Source organism: Euprymna scolopes, chromosome 6, assembly GCF_053919585.1.
Source record: "Euprymna scolopes isolate OS-2025 chromosome 6, ASM5391958v1, whole genome shotgun sequence".
Lineage (NCBI taxonomy): Eukaryota > Metazoa > Mollusca > Cephalopoda > Sepiida > Sepiolidae > Euprymna > Euprymna scolopes.
The window spans coordinates 74257158-74278906 of NC_136487.1; the positions used below are offsets into that span (position 1 = coordinate 74257158).

General features: G+C 32.7%; 2 protein-coding genes across 4 annotated transcripts in view; one reads left to right on the forward strand and one right to left on the reverse strand.

The window, feature by feature from the left end:
• Nucleotides 1-21749, reverse strand: part of LOC145277698 (intraflagellar transport protein 52 homolog) — an 89633-nt gene that overhangs the window by 16240 nt on the left and 51644 nt on the right. The gene's annotated exons all lie outside the window — the stretch shown is intronic.
• LOC145277699 (uncharacterized) overlaps nt 7588-21749 on the forward strand; it is a 29152-nt gene continuing 14990 nt past the window's right edge. The window contains exon 1 of the mRNA XM_080129393.1: nt 7588-7894. Within this exon, the coding sequence (XP_079985519.1) occupies nt 7855-7894 (40 nt within the window). The 5' untranslated portion in view covers nt 7588-7854. The remainder of the gene's footprint in view (nt 7895-21749) is intronic.

Genomic DNA, 21749 nt, shown 5'->3' on the forward strand with positions numbered 1-21749 from the left:
AGAGTTATTGCAAGTACATTACGTTAGTGTGGAGATTTGATGGAGTGTTTACTTAAGGGGGCGGTTCATTAGGAATTTGTTAACATTGGACTTGAACACATCCAAGTTGTAGTCCGGTGGGAAGCAGACAGACGGAACAGAGTGCATATGAGAAGTTTTATTACCACACAAGTTGACAGGCTCAACCTACAAAATCAGTGAGAAATTATTTTAAAAATTTTATAAACTGCACAACAAGACGTGTCCATCTGTATGCTCTTTTCTTTAAAGATCTGTGATAAAATGACAAAATAGCTTGTACATCAAAGAAATAGAAATTTATTAAAAATAAAGAAAAGGATTGAAAGTGCATACTTGTCCACACGTCATTCGAAAAAAATAAATAAGTAATAATGCTCAGTTGAAACTTTAAAATAATTTTTCAAGAGAAAAAAAAAATTTAATATTTTTTATTTTACAAACTTTGTTCAAAAGTTCTCATTGACGACTTATTTTTTTAAAGGAATATTTTTTGGAAATATTGCACGACTGAGGACAATTTCAATGAATCATTCTTTTTTTAAATGAAAACCTTGCACGACTGAGAACAAATTCAAGGAAACAGTTCTTAATTGAAAGAGTTGCTTCGAATCTTGGTTTTCATGTGTTTCTATTTTCTTAAAATATTACTTGATACTCTGAACTTTCAAATATTTATGCCCTGACCTAATATACAAATAAAAAATAATTTATTTTCTTTAAAGAAAGAATTTCTGGGTTACAAACGTTAAATTAAATATATGCAAAGACATTTTGTTTTATCTTATGTATAAATGAATTTTAATTCAAGACACTTATTTAGCCACCAACTAAAATACAGAATATGTTGAATATTTTCCGATATTATCAATCAAGACATCATTGATTCGGATTCCGTTTTCTCCAAATATAATCTTTGTAGCAGCCGACACTCACTACATCACAGGAGGAAGCTAATTCTCATGATTCGAGATTTGAAATTCATTTCCTCCTGGCTTGTCCAATCAGGTCACCTCTCAATCACGTGACAGTATATAAAAAGCGAAATCTGAAACTCAACCCTCTTTCATTCTGACCCTGCCGGACAGCAGACATTAGCCTGGAGCTTTTGCCCCAGGCTGAACGTGAGTACTACAAGCATACAATGGTTCGTTTCAAACTTCCATTTGTTTCCATGTGCGGTACCCAAACGAACATTATCATGCTAAAGAACATACACCAACACACACTAAAGACTTTGCCCCTTTCTTTCTCCTTTAAAAGACTTCCTTTGTTCCAGTGACTACTAGCTATAAACATGTGCGGACTGAGCTGTTCTCTCAACAAGTTGACAATATATTAATTCTATCTTTACACAAGAAGACTAACCTACTAACCCGTTTCTCTCATCTACTAAACGCCACTAACGAAAATAAAGTTTATTAAATGTTAAAATGAACTTTCTCGTTGTCTTCATTATTAACTAAAATGTTCATTAAATGGCATTATCAATCTTTTCCTTTAAATAAGTTAAATTTGGAAAAATTAAATAAAAACTTCAAATAATAAATTTTCATCGAAAATTCATTTCTAATTCTTAGATCTTTCCAAAAAATAAATAAAATAAAAAATAAAGTAAATTAAGTGTTAATTTTACAAAATTAAACGTTAAGTGTCAATGTTTTATTTATTTATTTTTTAATTCTCGGATTTTTTTCCAAGAAATAAATTAGTCTACACAATTTTCTATAGTCCAAAAACAACTTTAATATATTTACTTAACTAAGATCAATCGTCAACTTTTCTATTTTGATATATATATATATATATATATATATACACACACACATATACACACTAACTACTTAATTTACTCACATAAAATCAATATACGAAAGTATAGATTTATGCATAAACTTTAAGTATTTACTTCAAAAATGCTCAATACATAGGTAGAGCTAGTTAGTAATTTATAAAATATATATGGCGATTAAGTTACACTGAATATTCTGCGTTTCATCCACTCTAGGACTCTTCAGGCTTATGCGCGAATTCTGTGGTTGTTTATCGTTTTTATATGCTCCTCTTCTATTGAGATTTTAGTTAGCCAATCAGCTTTCTAGTATCCACCATGCCCTTCCTATCAGCCAATGAGTCCTAAAGTGGATGAAACGCAGAATATTCAGTGGCGCTTAATCACCATATATATATATATATATATATATATATATATTAGTAATTTATATCTCTTTGACATTCTTATATCAAGTTTTCAAAAAGGAGAATAATTTACGTGAACGCAATTTTCATAATATAAGAAAACTATTCAGAGATGAATAAATTGTCTTTTCAACACCAAAATTTCATCTAAAAATGATAATTGTCTACGTTAAAGTATCCCAAGCCATAAGAGGAGAAAACTGTATCCACGGAGATGGAAAATAAGTTGCTGAGGGTTCAAACACCAAAATCTCACCTGAAGAAGGCCGCCTAAATCTAAATTGTCGTCTGCCCGCGTTTGTTGGCATCACGTGAATCAAATCATCCAATGAAGTGACAAAAGTGATCATTCTAACATAAGATCGTCTGGTCATTTTCAAATGAAATTCAATAAAATTTTGAAACCGTTAAAAAAATAAAAAATTTACAAATTTTATTTTATTCTGAGCTCTTTATTTTATGATGTAAGGTCATTTTTTAAAAATAAAATCTGAAAACATGTTCTTTGAGAAAACTTAATACTGTGCAGTAAACAAGTCCGTTTATTGTTTCTGAATTAGAATTTTTAAAAATAATCGCTTGAATCAAGAAATTTATTTTAAAAAAATTTTTAACGGAAAAAAGTTTTGGATCAATGTTTTGAACGGTTGTGTATTTTCTTTGCTTCATACTTTTAAAAGCAGATGACTTTTAGCATAACGATTGGGCTTTGGAAAAAAAAAATCTTTACAAACGATGTAAACTTTTTATTTTTTTTTTTAGGTGTTCTTTTTTTTTCTTGAAATGTGACAGAAAGTCAATTGAAAATAGTTTTTTTTTTTGTTATATTCAATCTTGCCAGATTGAGGAAATTAAAAAATTCCGTTGTGGTAGAATCCAATTTTAGCGTTACAAATTCCAGAATTATTTGAGGATGGGCACTATTGCCAAACGAATTATTTTCCGCTAAATAGTATTTTTGTTTAAAAAAAGAACCTTTCTTTTTTCAAATTTTTAAACAAAATAAAATAAAACAAACGAAAACATTAAATATTTATTTTACATCTATACAGAATAAAATAAATTTATTTTACATTTGTATGAAATAAGATAAATTTATTTTATTTTGTACAAATGTTAAATGTTTTTTTGTTCAAATCTTGTTTAATAATATTTTTTTCGTTTGTTTTATTTTACTCCGTTCAAAAATGTAAATTAAAAAAATACCCCCCCCTTCCAAGGGCAGCTCACTCTCGAAGAAAAATATGAACCAATCAGATTACCGAATGACTTTATTAAGGAGAAGCGGACATTTTTTTTTAAATTTACATGATTGCGATAAGATATACAAAATTACCGGTTTCGATATTTTGTTCTACGCTTACAATGGTTACTTTTTGTTTTTTTTTTAAACAAAAAAAAAAAAAATGCTATTTAGCGAAAAAATAATTCGTTTAGCAATAGTGTCTATCAAATAATTCTCTGGAATTTGTAACGCTAAAATTGGATTCTATCAATTTGTTATGAATCTGAGCATAACCGAACTAAATCGGCTTTGCAAACTAAAACTTAGCCTTCCCTTGACGCAAAACTAAGATTCTTTTTTTTTCTTTTTTAATGTTCGGTTCGTATTGCGTCAATTGTTTGGAGAAGTTCATTAACATTTGTTGTTGGAATTGTCTACTGAAATTCAGAACAAATATATAACAAATAAATGTTATCAAAAGCAAGATAAGTTACTTTTCTACCAAACTGGATATATTTTTCGTGTTTTTATTCAATGTAACATGTTTATTCAGCTCGAAAAATATACAGTGTTTACCGATGTATTGGACAATTCAAGATGGCGTCTGATTCTCTCTTTAACATGGTAAGTTTGGGAAAAGGTGTTATAAATAAAAAAAACTACAAAATACTATTAAAAACCCGCCGAATATGTCAACCTATTTCACGGTAACAGATATTGAGCGTGTTTAACAGTATTTTATCTGGGTTTTTATTTATAACACCTTTTCCCAAACTTACCGTGTTAAGAGAATCAGACGCCATCTTGAATTTTCCAATACATCGGTAAACACTGTTTTTCGAGCTGAATAAACATGTTACATTGAATAAAAACACGAAAAAATATATCCAGTTTGGTAGAAAAGTAACTTATCTTGCTTTTGATAACATTTATTTGTTATATATTTGTTTGACAACTTTTTCGAATCTATGTGTACAGTAATACAACCCCAAAGTTTAACCTTACAACTGAATAAAAAAAACATTAAAGTAAATAGGTACAAAACTCTCCCCATGTTAAGAATGGCTTTTTAAATAATTTCTTTTTAAATGACGGCGTTTTTACTGTTTATGAATATTAAAAGAAAAATAATTAAACATTTCTTAAAAAAAATGGGTGCTTAATGCACTTATTAAACTTTAAGCTTAGAAATACGATTTAAAATATAGCTCGGGTCATGTTTTTTTTTATTCAATTGTAAGGTTAAAGTAGAGAATAGGTACAAAACTCCCTCCCTATGTTAAGAATGGCTTTTTAAATAACGTTATTTCAGCACGGATCATTAAGTGCACTAGTACCACAAAATGGTGATTGATTAAATATACAAACGTATGTAAATTTATTATTCTATGTTATTTTCGCACCATTCAAAATTTATAAAATTAAAATAAACTAAGAACTAAACAATTTTTTGATAATCTTTTTTTAACTACAATATTTACAAACAAAAGTGGAAAAAAAATTTATGGGTCGGAATATTTGTTTCATTGTTGTAATGAAAAAAAAAAGTTTCATTCAACACACAAAACTAAAAACACATAGTAATGATAAATGATTTATTTTATTCATTAAATGAAAAAAGTAAAAAAAAAATTTTAAATAGTTTATATGCGCATGTGAAAATGTTTGTACAAGTGGGAAATTATTTTAATATTCATTTTAAGAAAATGCTATTAAAAAAGAAAAAAGTCGATAAAAGTGAAACAAACAGTAAAACGTAGTCATTTAAAAAGAAAATGCTAAAGTGAATGAATGGTGCGAAAATAACATTGATTAAACGTAAGTAAATTTATTCTATCACCATTTTGTGGTACTAGTGCACTTATTGATCCGTGCTGAAACAACGTTATTTAAAAAGCCATTCTTAACATGGGGAGGGTGCAAATGCGCCTAAAAAAGTAGAATCTCATTTTACGGAATTAGCTAACCGGGGTCGATAACTATTGTTGTAATGAAAAGTTTCATTTAACACACAAAACTAAAAACACATTAAAAAAAAAGAAAATTGCTATTTAAAAAAAAAGAAAAGAAAAAGTCGATAAAAGTGACACAAACAGTAAAAAAAAAAAAAAAAAAAAAAGTAAGATATTAATAAATGTGTAGTAATGTCTTTTATTTCAATATTCATAAACAGTAAAACAAAGTCGATAAAAATTCATGATCGTTTAGTTACTATGGCAACTAAAACATGTCCTTTGCGCATGCGTGGGGAGAAGTCATTGTTTTTTTAGGGTGTTCGGCAGGGAACTCTTATCACGACCAGTACCTGTTTTTCCTTTATGGAATATACTTCCAAAATATTTTAGAAAAAGTGTGAACTCTAACTAGTAGATAAAAATATTGTTTTTGTAGATTTCGGTGCTAAAAAAAAAAAAAATGAAAACCGTATCCGTCGTAAGTTTCGGAGATATATTTTTCCAATGGATTATTTTCTTTATAAAATAATCTAATAGCGAAAGTCGGCTGATTACGCATGCGCACAGACCGAAGAGAAATCACATTAAAAAAAAAATAAATAAATCAGCATTTTATTAGTGCCCGTAAGTGAAAAGTATTTGTTCACGTGCGCACAAGCGTAAAATGACTTGTCACATTGCGAAGAATTTTTAGCGGGCATTTTAAAAAATGCGGTTCATATTTGTGTTACATATATAAAAAAAAAAAAAAAATCAGTTTTAAATAATAAGCATTTTTCTGTAAGTAACGTGCCGAAATTTATCGAGCAGAGTAATGTAAACACAGAATTTTTGTGAAATGTTAATCATTACTCTGCTCGATAAATTTCGGCACGTTACTTACAGAAAAACAGTTAATTAAACTGCAGAAACACCTGTTAAACTATACAAGATATATGTGTGTGTGTGTGTGTGAAAAATTTTGCCCACTATCTGTGCCTAAATCAAAACATGGATTCCATGAACAAAGCTTCTTTTTTAGAACTGCACGCCTGTGGAACTGTTTTGTCTGCCTGCTTCCCACCTGACTACAACTTGGATGTGTTCAAGTCCAATGTAAACAAATTCCTAATGAACCCCCCCCCCTTAAGTAAACACTCCATCAAATCTCCACACTAACGTACTGTACTTGCAATAACCCTTATCCCTGAGTGGCTTCCGGGCCTTGATAAGTGGTGACCACCGTGTAAAAAAAAAAAAAATAAAAAATAATGAAACGAATGGAAAGGGAAACAAAATTCAATTGCTGGATAAAGTAAACATGTTTATTTTCTGTTGAAAAATGTTTTAGGTGTAACGCGTGGAAAGAGGAGTGAGTAATGTAGTGGAACGAGAAATGCCAGTCCAGCGTGTAGACAAAGAAAAGATAGAGGGTTGACATCAGTAAAGCTGCGCGCACATGTTGGTACTTGTCCACGTGGAAATGTCTTCAGGCCACTAGCTGTGGACATGAACTTGTCTGGTTGATGGACCAAAGCAAAAAAGGGGGGGGGGAAAAAAAAAAAAAAAAAGAGTGAGAAAGTCAATCTAGTTCATGGAGAGATAAAGTGTACGCACTGTCTGTTAGCTCTTGCCCCACACAGTAGCAGGTGGCGCAAGGCGCGCGGGTGCACATGCCCCGAAAGAATTGGAAAGAAAGAAACCAGGTCAGGTCTCTTGCTTTTATAGTTGTTTTCGGTGGTCTTTTGCGCATGTGGATTTCCTTTGAAGGGGAAGTGACATTGTCCATGTGCACGTACATGTGTGTATGTTAGCGTGTGCGTGTATGCACATGAATGTGAGTGTATGTACGCAAATGTGTATGTGTGTACATGTGTGCATATGTTTGTGTGCACGTATGTACTTGTGTACATGTGGGGGTGTATATGTGAGGAAAACATATTCGAACAAAACTAACAATTATTTTTACTATATAATGAGGAAAAAACTCATTTTATGAAAATATTTTTTGTAATTTAAAATGTTCTGCTTATATTGTCCAGTAAGTATTGGACGTTGACGACAATTGTTTTCTATTTCATTCAATGTTTTCTTTTAGATATTTAAAAAAAAAAAAAAAAAAAATCATTTCACTCGATAAAAAAAAAAAAAAAAATTAAAATATAATCAAAAATTTATGTATTTCTTTGAGAAAAGGAAAAAAAACTCAGCTTTTTTTTTTTAAAGGCAAAAACTATTTTTAAACTATGGGAACACATTTCTTCACGCACAAGACTAGATGGCTAACGCGAACATGTGGTTTTTGCTGCCTTCTCTCCATCCGTAGTTCTAAACAAGAACAAACTGGTACTTCCGGTTTTTTGATAAGAACATGAAAATGCTTGCGTAATGGCGCCTTGTTCAAATAGTCATTTAAGAAATTCTTTTATTTAAAAAATAAATGGAATTTAAAATATAAATATGGATAAATTCTGAACAATGAAGAATGGAACTACACATTCAATAGTATTTTTTATAGGTAAGTATTTTTTTTTGAATTTATATCGATTTTTATAATCGAAGCCAGTAAAATTGTTGATTTTTTTTTCCAAATCTTTTTTAAAGAAAACCGATTTAAAAAATAAAATATTGCATAATTTGCTATTAAACATGTTATTTTTTTAATTTGGTCTTTGCTCCTTTAATTGAAAAAAAAAAAAAAAAAAGGTTTGAATTACATTTTTCAAGTAGTTATAAGCTTGTAAAGATAGGTCGAATTATTCAATTTTTTTTTCACGCATTCTAAAGATCGGTTTCTGACACTGCTACTTATGGACTTATGTTGCTGGCAAGCAGGTGTATTGTCACTATTCTGTACTTTCACCCAACAATTTAATAAACAAAAATATATGGTAAAACTTGAATTTAACTTGAAAATACGGGTATTTTTAGCATTAACTGAAGTGTTTTTTGTGCAATATCTATTTTATTATCATAAGACATTTTTGTAGATTAGGTCCACCTCCACAATTTTCTTTTAAATCACGACTTTTCTAGGTTTTCGACTATGTTGAATACAGAAATCACATTGAAATTTTGCAGAAATAAGTAGTTAGCGAGATATAAAAAGCTGTATTATGCATTGTATTCTTTGGCAGCCATCTTTGTTAGACTTGTTTATGGCGTGCGCACATGTGTAAGTGCATAACAAAGAGGGCCGCCAAAAAATAAAATGCATAATACAACTTTATATCTCGCTAATTATTTCTGCAAAATTTCAATGCGATTTCCATATTCAACATAGTCGAAAACCTATAAAAGTCGTCATTTAAAAGAATTGTGGAGGTGGACCTAATCTTAAAAAAAAAAAAAAAATGGGAGGTTTTCATTTGGTTAAATGTGTTTTTTTTTCCATTGACAACATAGGGACAAAAAATAAGATTAGTATTTATTTGATTTCACTTTACACTAAAAATACCAAATATTTACTTATTTTTAAATAAAAATAACTGAAGTTTCCGGTGCTTATTCCAAATGACACTCATGGCAGCAATTAAAAATAAAAGAAACACCGAAACATTGTACTCATTACAAAACGAAAATATCCTCTTCAAAAAAACTTATGTAAAAGTTTGATTTTCTTGAACAACAAAAATAAAAAAAATTATAACTAAACCACTGTGTTTTCATCAGGCATGACGAAATAAGGAGACAACTACAATCGAAGTTGAGATGTTAAAAGTCAGCCCTATGTTCAATTCAATTTAACAGTAAAATAGCTAAAAATCGTAAATTTTTATTTCCTTAGTTTTAAATATGATCAATTTACATAATTTTTGGAATATGACATCTTCGTTCTGTAATAAGTATGTACATCATATAGACTTTCCTACTTTTAATTGCCACCATAAGTGCCAAATTGAATAAGCACCAAGTTTCATAATCTGATTATTTTAAAAAAGAAAAAAAATGTGATGTGCAATATATATATATTATATATACACACACACACACACACACACACACACACGTATGATGGTGCTGCTACTTCTTGAGTAGTTTGCCATCTCTTCATTTAAGTGTTGTGCGGACGTAGGTGACTAATCCAGCTTTAGACCTATATGAAAGTACACATGTGATAAAAACTTTCCTTGTAAATGTGTTTGCAAGAAAGTGAATTCTCGAATGTTGTGTCAGGCCATTTTCAGATTTGCATATTAGAACACAAATATGACAACTTAGTGTTGCCGCATGTGCTGTAATAGCCACCTTATGACTCGTTCCTGTCTTTGATTATATGATTTCAGATGATTTACAAAACCAGCGTTTGACAAAAAAGTATCTGCCACATACAGTGCACTTCAGTTCCTGTTGTAATTTGATATTTTTGTCTTGCTTTCTTAAAACGTTTTAAGATAGCAAGATCTACACTGCTCTTCAAAAATCTTACAACTTTCCAATGGTTTTTCTCCAGTGACCGATCTTTTGCTTGGGCTTCCCAGTTATGTACATCCATCAAGTATTTTCAAGTTGTTTTTCAGCGAATCCTTAAATCTTTTTTGGTTTATGTTGTGATCTTTTACCTCTATCGCCATAAAACAGTTTAGGAAGTCTTCCGTTCTCTATCCTAACCAAGTGTCCAGTCTAGCATCCGATTTTGAATCATTTTCATTTCTATACTAGTACCATTTGATCAATCAAGAACTACAGTGTCAGACGTTAGAGTCCTCCAGTTAATATTAAGTAGTCTCCGAATACAACTTTGATGAAACCTTTCCAATAACTTGAGATCCCTTCTATGTGTTGTCCAAGTCTGACCCGTAATGCAGCATAACACATGCTTTGTAACAGCTTTGTTTTTGATGTGATTCTCCGATCTGACCACATAGGTTTCTCCAGTTTACCAAAAGTAAATCCGGCTTTGGCTATTCTGTGATTTTTCAGCATCAAGCATACAGTTCTTACTCAGCATACTACCAAGATATACAAAGTTGTCCGTGACATTTAACTTCTTACCATCAACCAAGAAGTTTGTTTTAACACATGCCATTCCTTTACGATGGGAAAGACATACCATCACCTTCAAGAAAACATGTTAAATCCGAAAGCTTTACAAGCCTCTGATAACTTGTCCATGATCACCTGTATGTCCTCTTCTGAATGTGAAACAAGGTCTGCATCATCTGCATATAAAAGGGCATGTCACTAGTAAGGATGCTGGAGGTAAACGTTTCATCTGGGCTGACGTTACCCGCCTGATAGTGGTTAATCCAAGGTTCGGGTCCCTGACTAAGGAGGCTGTCCTATCAGCAGGTGAATAGTACCAGGGCTGCTGTATTGCCATTTGGTGAATGGATTCTGGACCATAGAGTAGTTTATGTTAGGGCCTCTCGATGCCATACTAGTGGGTAATTGTTACAGCTTTACCTCATGTGCCACAAAAAAAAAAAAAAAAACAAAAAAAAACTTAGAACCCCATCCACCAACGTAGACCCCTACTACCAGGTCTCCAACATCAGGGGTCTACATTCCAACCTTCCAGAGGTTGAAACAATTACAGGAGACAAAACCGGACATATTCTTTCTAAGTGAAACTGGCATAGGGCCAACCACTTCTCTAGACGAATTCATAATTAAAGGCTACTCCAACTTAACATCTAAATCTGACACACAAGATCGCCATGGGCATGGAATATGTGCCTACATCAAAGATGGCTTTCCATGTGGTAGGGATATCTCCAGAGAAGACCCTAATTTACCTTATATGTGCTTTCGGGTTGCACTAGCTTACACCACTGCATTCACATTTGCCCTCTATCGCCCCCACAACAGTGGAGTTACTATCTTTAAGAGCATATCTGAGAAAATTGACCACATCCTGTCTGCTCATCCTTCGGCTAACATTCACATTTGCAGTGACTTCAATGTCCATAATGTGGAATGGCTGACCCACTCAAATAAAACCGATGAGGGGAGGTTTTGTCATGATTTTGCCATTGCCTATGACCTCACTCAGATTGTTCACGAACCCACCTGTGTGCCTGATACACCTAGTCAATATGCAAGCCTTCTAGACCTTTTTCTCACAACTTCCCCTGAGCTGTGTTCATGTTCCGTTCTATCTCCTCTGGTATCATCTGACCACTGTTGTAGCAGTTAAGATAAAAATGAAATGTAATAAGTCTTCAGACGTACCTCTCCACCGTACTGTATATCGATACTCTATGGCTGACTGGGATAGCTTCCGTACATTCATATCTGACCTACCTCTGCACTCCATGTTTAAAAAGGATGTGTCCTCTATAGTATCAGACCCGACCGAATGGTTAATTTTAGGCATAGCATCCAAAAATTCCAATAAAAACTTAACAGCCAGCCATGGTTCTCTCCTGAATGTGTTAATGCCATCGCGCACAGAAATCACTTTTTCCATAGCTACCAACGTATTAGATGTACTGAGACTAAAGCTGCTTTCAGGACTGCCAGCAACCACTGTAAAAGAGTAATAAAACATGCAATAGAGCTATATGCTCAGTCTGTTAAATCCAAAGTAGCTGAGCAGCGGCTTGGTTCCCACTAGTTTTGGCAAATAGCAAACAGGATCTTGAACAGAAGTGTGCGTTCTATCCCAACTATCATCAATGGACCTGAGGTCATCTCGTCAGCATCAGACAAGGCCAAACTATTTGCCAAGAACTTTCTACCCTATGCGACAATGACCATCAGCTCCCTGTATTTCCTATAACAGACAACATGCTATGCAACATACAAATATCTGTGCATGAGGTCGCCAAGTGATTCCAGTAAAGCAACTGGCCCTGATGGCATTCCAGTTATAGTGCTGAAAAAGCTCCAACCAGAACTTGCCCCTATACTTACAAAACTGTTTAAGCGTTGCCTTAAGGAGAAGTGCTTTTCAACACCCTGGAAAATCTCATCAGTATGCCCTGTATTTAAGAACTCAGGTGAAAAGTCATCTCCCTCAGTACAGACCAATAAGTCTCCTGTGTGTCATGAGTAAGTTGTTGGAATCCATATTAAATAAAGTAGTAAACCACCTCAACAGAAACAACCTTAGTGACATGCAATATGGTTTCCGCTCTGCAAGATCTTTACATCAACGATCTGATCCCCATCTGGCATCAATTGAAATGGATGGCTCTCATCTTGGAGAGGCTCCATGTTTTGACAAGCTTCTGGGTTTGACCTTTACTCCTGATCTGAAATGGAACACGTACATCAAATCTGTTGCCAGGGACGCTGAGAAAATGGTAGGATCCTTCTACCGCTCCAGAAGATATCTCACTACTGATGCAATTCTCTATCTGTATAAAAGCCAAGTACATCCAAGGATGGAGTACTGTTGCCACATCTGGGCAGGAGCTGCTAAAAACAGCCTATTCTGCCTTGACAGAGTACAAAACAGATTTTGTGGCTTAGTGGGGGATGCCCTTTACTCTTTCCTGCAGCCTCTCTCCCACAGAAGAGACGTTGCAAGCCTGTTTTTGTTTTATCGCTATTTCCATGGCAGGTGCTCGTCTGAGATCCAATCCCTTGTCCCCCCCCCCGCCTCGCCAATCTTTCACGAGAAACACCCATCTGGCTAAAACTACTTTCAATTTTCCCCACTCTTTATCTGTGCCTAAATCCAAATGTAGATTCCATGAGCAAAGCTTTCTTAGAACTGCACGCCAGTGGAACTCTGCCGCTTGCCTGTTTCCCACCTGACTACAACTTGGACATCTTCAAGTCCAACATAAACAAACTCCTGACAAACCGTCCCCTTAAGACACTATCAAAACCCCCAATACTAATGATTACTACAATACTATCTCATTGATTACTGTACACTCAATAACCTTTATCCCCGAGTGGCCTTCGGGCCCTGATAAGTGGTGACCTCCATGTAAAAAAAAAAAAAAAAAAAAAAAAAAAAAAAAAAAAAAAAGTTTAAGAACAAGATTCTGAAAAGTTTTTGACTTCGCGTTGAGACTAAGGTTAAAATACACAAAAATTAAGCTGAAAAATATATTTTCAATGGTAAGGCAAATCTAGATGAAAACTACCAGGTTAAGAGAAGCAAATAATAGAATAAGTTAAGATAAAGTATAACGTTACATAGAAACTATTACATTATCAGAACAGGTTTCAGAAAGTGAAAGGAGGGAGAAATCTATAAGGCATGGAATTTCGAAGCTAGATGCTTCTCGTCAGAAGGGGTGAAAAAGCCGGCATTATACAAATGTAAGGGTAAAAAGATAAACATTCAGATTATAAATGGATAATTTTTTTTTTTACAGAATTGGAAAAAAAAATTCAGGGTGGGGATATGATGAGTAAAAGAGAGAAGGTACAGAAAAAAAATAAAGTCTAAAAGAAATGTAGAAAACAAAATGACATTAAGAACAATTTTTTAAATGATTAAAATTTCAGAAACTTTATTTTTTATAATCTAAATTTTTAAAAAATTAAAACATGAGAAATTACAAAGTAAGGAAAGAGTATGAAAAGGAAAAAATGAGAAATTAAACAGTAAATCAACTCAAATTGAATTAGGTGTACTCCAAGATAAAATGAGATGAAAGGTAATATCCAGTACACTCATGCAAAATAATCCAGAAGATTATATTTAAGTCTGAAAAGGCACTGAAGGAGTAATCCGAAGTAATCCAAATCAGAGTTCTTGAATAGGGAAATTCTCACAGAAGAAACACAGCATCTTTGTGGGTAAAATGTATATTCATGCATGTCAAAACGGTTTTGAAAGTCCAAAAAGGTTCAAGCACAATGCAAATATTAGGGTGTCGAGTTCAATAGAGAGGAGCAGTCAAATCAAAGTGAAATCCCATCTATATTTTCAAAAAATTTAAAGCTGTTCAATTTAAAATCCTAGAAAATTTCACAGTATGAATGAAGATACTGTAAAATTCAAGAAATAATTAAGGTCTTGTATGGAACAGAAAGATGTGAATGAGCAACTGCCAGCTTCAAAAGAGATGAATAGAAGAGAAAAACCATTAACACACACGAAAGCATACCCCCCCTATAAAAAGGGATGTACATTTTATTTTTCTTTAAAAATAAAAAAATTACTTTATAACAACATCCATAAATATACATGCACTATTTTCAATTATTAATTTTATAAAATACTATAATTTACATATTAACAAGATTAATTGTCTTATTGGGTGTCCCACTTACATCTGAGTGTCTCGTTTGATTGTTATGGACTTCCATTTCCTGTAATAAATAATTTTACCAACAATTTTTCATAAGTTTTGGTTTCGGTTATAGCTGAAGCAAATCAAGTTTTACATATCTAAACTGTTAATCTTTATAGAACGTCATTCTAGCCGAAATAAACTTCAAAGAGGCCATTCCCAGCATCACCTAAAGAATTGAATTTTGGGTAAATACAAAGATTCTCTATAATTTTTCATTGACTAAAGTCTTATATTTTCAAACTTATCTGATTCATTTATAAGCATTTGATTTCAGAGTTAAGAGTTATTTCCCTTGCACCTTAAGACCTTATAAACTTACTAGCATTCAAGTCTTGCTATATCAGCATGAACAAAATATGTAAATGTTATTTAAAGGTTTTGTTTTTCTATAAATAAATATTTCATTTTTTTTTATAACTTGATTGGTATTAGTCTTTTCGTTTGTTGACAAACACACGCATGTATCAGTGCTTGCTGTTTTGAACAAATTCAGATGACCATATCTTGGCTCAAACAAATTTATTGATGTGAATAAGCGCCATCAGAATTAACACTTGTCAACACAAATTGTATTTGTAACGTAAAAATCTTGCATTCTGGTGGCGATGAAGTTGAAGTTTTTGATATTGCTTAAGTTTTTAAGCATTTCTCACAAAGGTTTGAGATGCTTGAAAAAGTGGTAGTCTGAGGGGTATGGAGAGGCTGGAGAAGGAGGCAAAGTTTTGTAGCCCAATTCATTCAACTTTTGCGTCAGTTTATAGTAACATGTGGTCGAGCATTGTCATGGATGAGAATTGGACCTTTTCTGTTGACTAATGCTGGTTTTGTCAAAGTTTCCAATAGATTTCATCCATTTGTTGACAATACTTCACTGTAATGGTTTAGCCTGCATTAAAACAAAAAACTAAGGGATGAGACATGTTGCAGACCAAACCTTCAGCATAACCTTTTGGTGCAACTGGCTTCCAGAAGCGTCATGGAGCTTTGTTGGCATCTAACCACCGAGCCGAGTGCCACCATTTGTTATGAAGAAACCACTTCATCGCAAGTCACAACTCGATTGAGAAACGAGTCATTCTGGTTGCATAAAAGGGAAGATTACACTTTATAACGGCATTTCTTTTGGTTGTTGTTCAATTTGTGAGGTACCCATTTATCAAGTTTGTCTTTCCAACCTCTCAAGTGGTTGAAAATCATTGTATACATTATGCCCAATTCAGAAGCAAATTCTCATAGTTGTACATGAATTGGCTTCGACTAAGGCTCTTAATTGACCATTGTCAACATCTGATAGCATACAACTACATTCATCTTCAATACTCTCGTTGCCATGACATTTCTTAAACCATTATTGTGCTGTGTTCAATAGTGGTTCCTGGGTCAAATGCATTGATATCATGAGCTATTTCAGCAGCTTTTTGGCCTAGTTTGAAGTGAAAAAATAAAAAATAAAAAATAAAATAAAAAAAAATAAATAAATAAATAAAATAAAAAATTGAATTTTTTCCGGCTTGTATACAGTGTTCTGATAAAGTATAATTGGTTTAAAACGATTAGAATGAAAAGCGCTTTTAAAAATATAAAGTAAAAGGTATAACAGACTTATTTGAAAATACATTTTAAATAAAAATTTAATATTCCACAAGAACTTTCAACCTAATAAATGCTTGATTTTTTTCACCTCATTCCCCCCCCCCTTCCAACCTATCTTTTAGGTCTATATGGTTGTCTAGCCTATTTCCGGTCTGTTTCTCACTGTTTTCTATCTACCATTCATTTATCTTGACTTTCTTTTTCTATATATCTTCTCTCTCCCCTTTCTGTTTAATTAAACTCCCCCCCCCCTTCCATGACTCCTTAGACTTTTTTTACACAAAGGGGTTACCACTTATCCTCGAGTGGCCTCTGAGCCTTGATAAGTTAACGAGTGAACAGTAGTCAATGAGGCATAGTAATCCTTAGTGAAAATTTGGTAAATTTGATTAAGGGACAGCTCCTCAAGAATTTGTTCATCGGACTTCAAGACAACCATAGTCAGCTGGAAAGCAGGGGAAACTTAAAACTTCATGCCTTTGGAACTCCTAAGAAAAGCTTTGTTCATGGAATCTACATTACTCGTGCATAAAAATTTATTTGAAATTAGTTCTTATCACCCCTTTAACCATCAATGCTATAGACCTAATTACTTTTCAAACTAGTAGCAGTAGTATTAAGAAAATTTATTTGTGAATACATGTATATATTTTATATACCTTTTTTTAATTTGTTCATTCGTATCCCTGGACAGATATGTCACAACTGGTTAAATCAACAGATTGAGGGAAGGCGAGAAAATCTTGGTCATGGCACCAAATTGAATATCCTATAAATCTTCAGCTTCTATGAGCAAGCGAACAAATTCGATTTGGTTTCTGGCTGGTAAAAATAGTTGAGAAAGGGTAAGAATTGAAACATGGCAGGCATAAGCCAACTTAAAATGTATATTTGCACATGTGGAGTATAAAAATTATCTTTAACTACGTTAATTTGAAGTTTTCATATCCAAGTATCAGTTTAGTGAAGTTGCATAAGCTTTCTGAAGTGGACAGCTTGATGGAAAAAAAGTTAAATTATATTTACATAAATGCTTAGTTATTTAATCATTCATGCATTAAATATTTTAATGTGTTAATAAATGAACTCCTGATTCGGTCTAGAATTTTTGCTGACAAACCCTAAAACAACGCAAATAAGACCCATAATAGACTCTAGCAATAATGTCAATGATTACAGATGCTGACATGATCCAAGAGCACAAGCTTATTCTTGTATATTGCTGCTACACTTTATATTTCCATTCTATCAATAACTGGTACAAACCTCACAATAGTGTTCATATTTTGAAATACTAATAAAATTAGTTAAATATAATCTAACTACTATGTAGCAGGGAAGGAATTAATCTCAAAAGCATTTTAATATGCACACATGCAAATAATCCCTAATTTCATCCCTTTTGCCATAAATTTTATAGCCACATCTTATTCTTTATATTAAAATATTGGGTTCTTTGTAAAACCCTTAAAATGTTTAAAACCACCATGCCAAGAGCCACACAGATGAGCTGAACTTTAGCATAATGGATTTTTCATTCTCTCTACAACAAAAACCCCAAAACCAAAAATAAAACAAAATTAAAAATTAAAAGAGTATGATCTCCCACTCATATTCTAGAAGGATTGGTTTATTTTATTTTAAAAAGAATGCTGCTAAGGCTAGACCATAGCTAATTTTTAACATTCAGGTTTTCCTTATGAAAGGATCTTTCTACCTTTATCACATGAGAAGGCCAATAAACAAACCTGCTTGAATTTGCTGCTAGACGTTCATTACATGAAAGACATTTAAACGAAATGCATGACAGAATGCTATTCAAGAAGGTGTGAACTCCTTGAATTCATTCTTAGTTCCAACAGGACCTGTGGGTCTTGTCTTGAAAAGAACCTAGTTCCAGAAAAAAAAAAAAAAAAAAAAAAAATCTTTGCCATGATGACATGTGACTATTTGTATCGGATTAAAATCAGAATCAAGGATTTTATTTCCACATTGTTCATATTCAGAAGGTATTAAAGGAACTCAAAGCTTCTGCTATTGTGGGAACTATATTGAGGTTATAGTTTAGAAAACATCTGAACCTTATTCTTTATTCAACTTGCTGCAATAATTAAATTGTGATTCTTCAACATTCAAACCCTTCCTTAGTCTAGGACTGACATCCATTCATTAGGGAATATTACTCAAGGATGGTACATGTAAAGTTAATTGAACATTTTCAGCTTTCTGCTAAAAGAAAGTGCCTAACTACAAAACCATTTGTATTACTGGTTTTAATCGGACTATTGTGGTCATCTTGAAGGTTATTTGTGCAATGCTTTGGTCAATGTAGCCTTCGACCCTAAGATGAGAACAATAGCCTAATCAAAATACAATCAACCCTCAAAAAAATTCAGGACTAATACAAAACCTTTAACCCACTTCAATTGATGGAAAAACCTATAAATGGCCTCTACCAAATCTGGACACCCACTTAAACTCATTTTTGCAATACAGAAACTTGATTGGTGAATATTCTAGTTTGAAACTGAGCTTTCAAAATTTTTTTTTAGCTGTGTGGAATAAATTCTTCACAAGCCATTTAAAATCGAGATGTTCATTCAGGTATAAATTACATCCTTGCCTAAATTCAGAGTGTTAGACTAGATGAATAAAAAATTTCAGGCTTCAAATTTGGGCCATATTTTTATCAGGGTTTGCATATATTTTTTTTTTTTTTTTAACTTAACCATCTTTTGGGATGAAGGTGATCATATCGGGAGAATGCTGCTAGTGCTCGATCATGGCTAATTTAACACATTCAGAGTGCCCCCCCTCTTTAGTGTTAAATGTATTACCGTCGCATAGTTGAATTAACCTGAAACAGAAAATACTTCACAAGCATAAATTACATATGACTAGGGCTAGGAAAACAGTATATTGTTTTCTTGGTTTTGACTAGTGTATTTGTTGATACCTTATATGCTTTTTATAGTGATGTGATGTGATTCTCGGTTGATTAACTGTAACTGTCGGATATATATATATATATATATATATATATATAACAATGAAAAGAATATTCTATTGTCATAGCCCTAATAATGATTAGCTGGACAGAACCCAAGTATAAATATAGACATTTATTAACACATTGATAAATGCAATACAGATAAGTAACATGACAGCAATACAAATGTTTAACTCACCCACTAGGTAGAGACCTATCATTGATATGTTCCGCAAATGTAAGGCTTGTATCTAACATGAAGGATAAGCGTGTTCTACCCCATGAGGTTGCATGCTTTCTCTCACATGGTTTTGACCCACTGTATGGGAGAAGGTGCTTTCAAATTCCTCATCAGCTATCTGCTTACCAAGCCAAGGGAGACCACTCACTGGTGTATCTAGGTGGTAAATTCCCCCATTTTAGGGGAATTTGGGAAATATTTAGAGTGACTCTCCTTTCTAACTTAATTTTTATCTTCTATTCCATAATTTAAACTCGAAGCTCTAAATTTTAGTAAAAAAAAAAAAAAAAAACTGCCTCATCTGGAACAATGTTTTTCTTTGTCGATCAATAAACCTGTGTCTAAAATGTATTCAGAATTTTTAGTATTGATAAGAGTTTGTGCTATGTTTGTTCACTTTTTCACAAAATACACAGGAACCTGGAGATTATACAGGTTGTCAATCCCCATTAGTCATCACCTCCATAAAGTTTAGCTAAAAAGTCAAAATTAAAAATGTAGGGTTGCTTTTTATTTACTTTGATAAAAATCTAACCAGATACTGGTATAGATATACAAGGACCAGGGTGCAAGGCGGGGAGTTGTCACTGCTATTTTTTTTTCCAGGTTGCACATCTATTACCAAAGTCAACAGCAGCATATAGATCATCCAGTCCTTGTTCTGGATGAACAGAATGACAAGGAAGCAAGCGATGAAGAGCAATAATGTAAATAGATCATTCTGCAATTTTCCATGTTTTGGGTTTTTTCTCATGATTTTTTTCTCATGTTTGGAGTTAAGGTTAGGGATAGGGTTGTCAAATCTATAATGAAGTAGTTGAGGAATAATGAAGTAGTTGGAGGAGGGGGATGATTTGCAACAAACAGTCAGCAGGTTCGATTTTAGCACAAAATCTCCAAGAAAACTATTTCTAAGGAGAGATGAGGAAAAAAAAAAAAAAAAAAAAAAAAAAATTACCCTTTTTGCAAATTAAATATTTTAGGGATTTTTCATCTAAAATTGAAATTTTTTTTTTTTTTTATTAGATACCGAAAAAAAAAAAAAAAAAAAAAAAAAAAATCGATCATAAACGTCCTAAATTATCTGCAACAAGAGATCATTTGATCAGCAAATGCTAGTTATGTCCTTGATAAAGATGGGATTTCACGTGCAAAAATATAATTTAAGTACAAATGCAAAAGATATATCTAAGAATTCCAGAGTTTCTATGACAAATTCAGGACAGATATGCGGGCAAAAAATTGTGGAGACATTTTTAAACAATCTGACCATTTTGTCAATTTTTCAGATTGAATTTTATACTTGTTTTTGGATAGAGAATATCACCTACCTTTTGACAGTTTTCTGCTTTTTTGCCTTTTAATATTTCATAAATATACCTAATTCCAATTTGTCAGCCTCCGTCTCCATTTGCTCTTTCCTTCTACAAGCACTAGAACTTACTATTAAAACCAAGTCTAGAAAGCAAATCCCTTCCATTGTTCACTTCTGGTCAGTAAATTATGTTATGACTGGAATTTCTGTAAATGCTGAAATTCTTTAGAATTACCATCGCATAGTTAAATTTGTACATTAGTACTACTTGAAAGAACTAGAACGGGTAGATAACAAATAAGACTCGTTTCAAAAGTACAACTCGTTTCAAAAGTACAACTCGTTTCAAAAGTACAACTCGTTTCAAAAGTACAACTCGTTTCAAAAGTACAACTCGTTTCAAAAGTACAACTCGTTTCAAAAGTACAACTCGTTTCAAAAGTACAACTCGTTTCAAAAGTACAACTCGTTTCAAAAGTACAACTCGTTTCAAAAGTACAACTCGTTTCAAAAGTACAACTCGTTTCAAAAGTACAACTCGTTTCAAAAGTACAACTCGTTTCAAAAGTACAACTCGTTTCAAAAGTACAACTCGTTTCAAAAGTACAACTCGTTTCAAAAGTACAACTCGTTTCAAAAGTACAACTCGTTTCAAAAGTACAACTCGTTTCAAAAGTACAACTCGTTTCAAAAGTACAACTCGTTTCAAAAGTACAACTCGTTTCAAAAGTACAACTCGTTTCAAAAGTACAACTCGTTTCAAAAGTACAACTCGTTTCAAAAGTACAACTCGTTTCAAAAGTACAACTCGTTTCAAAAGTACAACTCGTTTCAAAAGTACAACTCGTTTCAAAAGTACAACTCGTTTCAAAAGTACAACTCGTTTCAAAAGTACAACTCGTTTCAAAAGTACAACTCGTTTCAAAAGTACAACTCGTTTCAAAAGTACAACTCGTTTCAAAAGTACAACTCGTTTCAAAAGTACAACTCGTTTCAAAAGTACAACTTGGCAGGCAAGCTTATTTGATT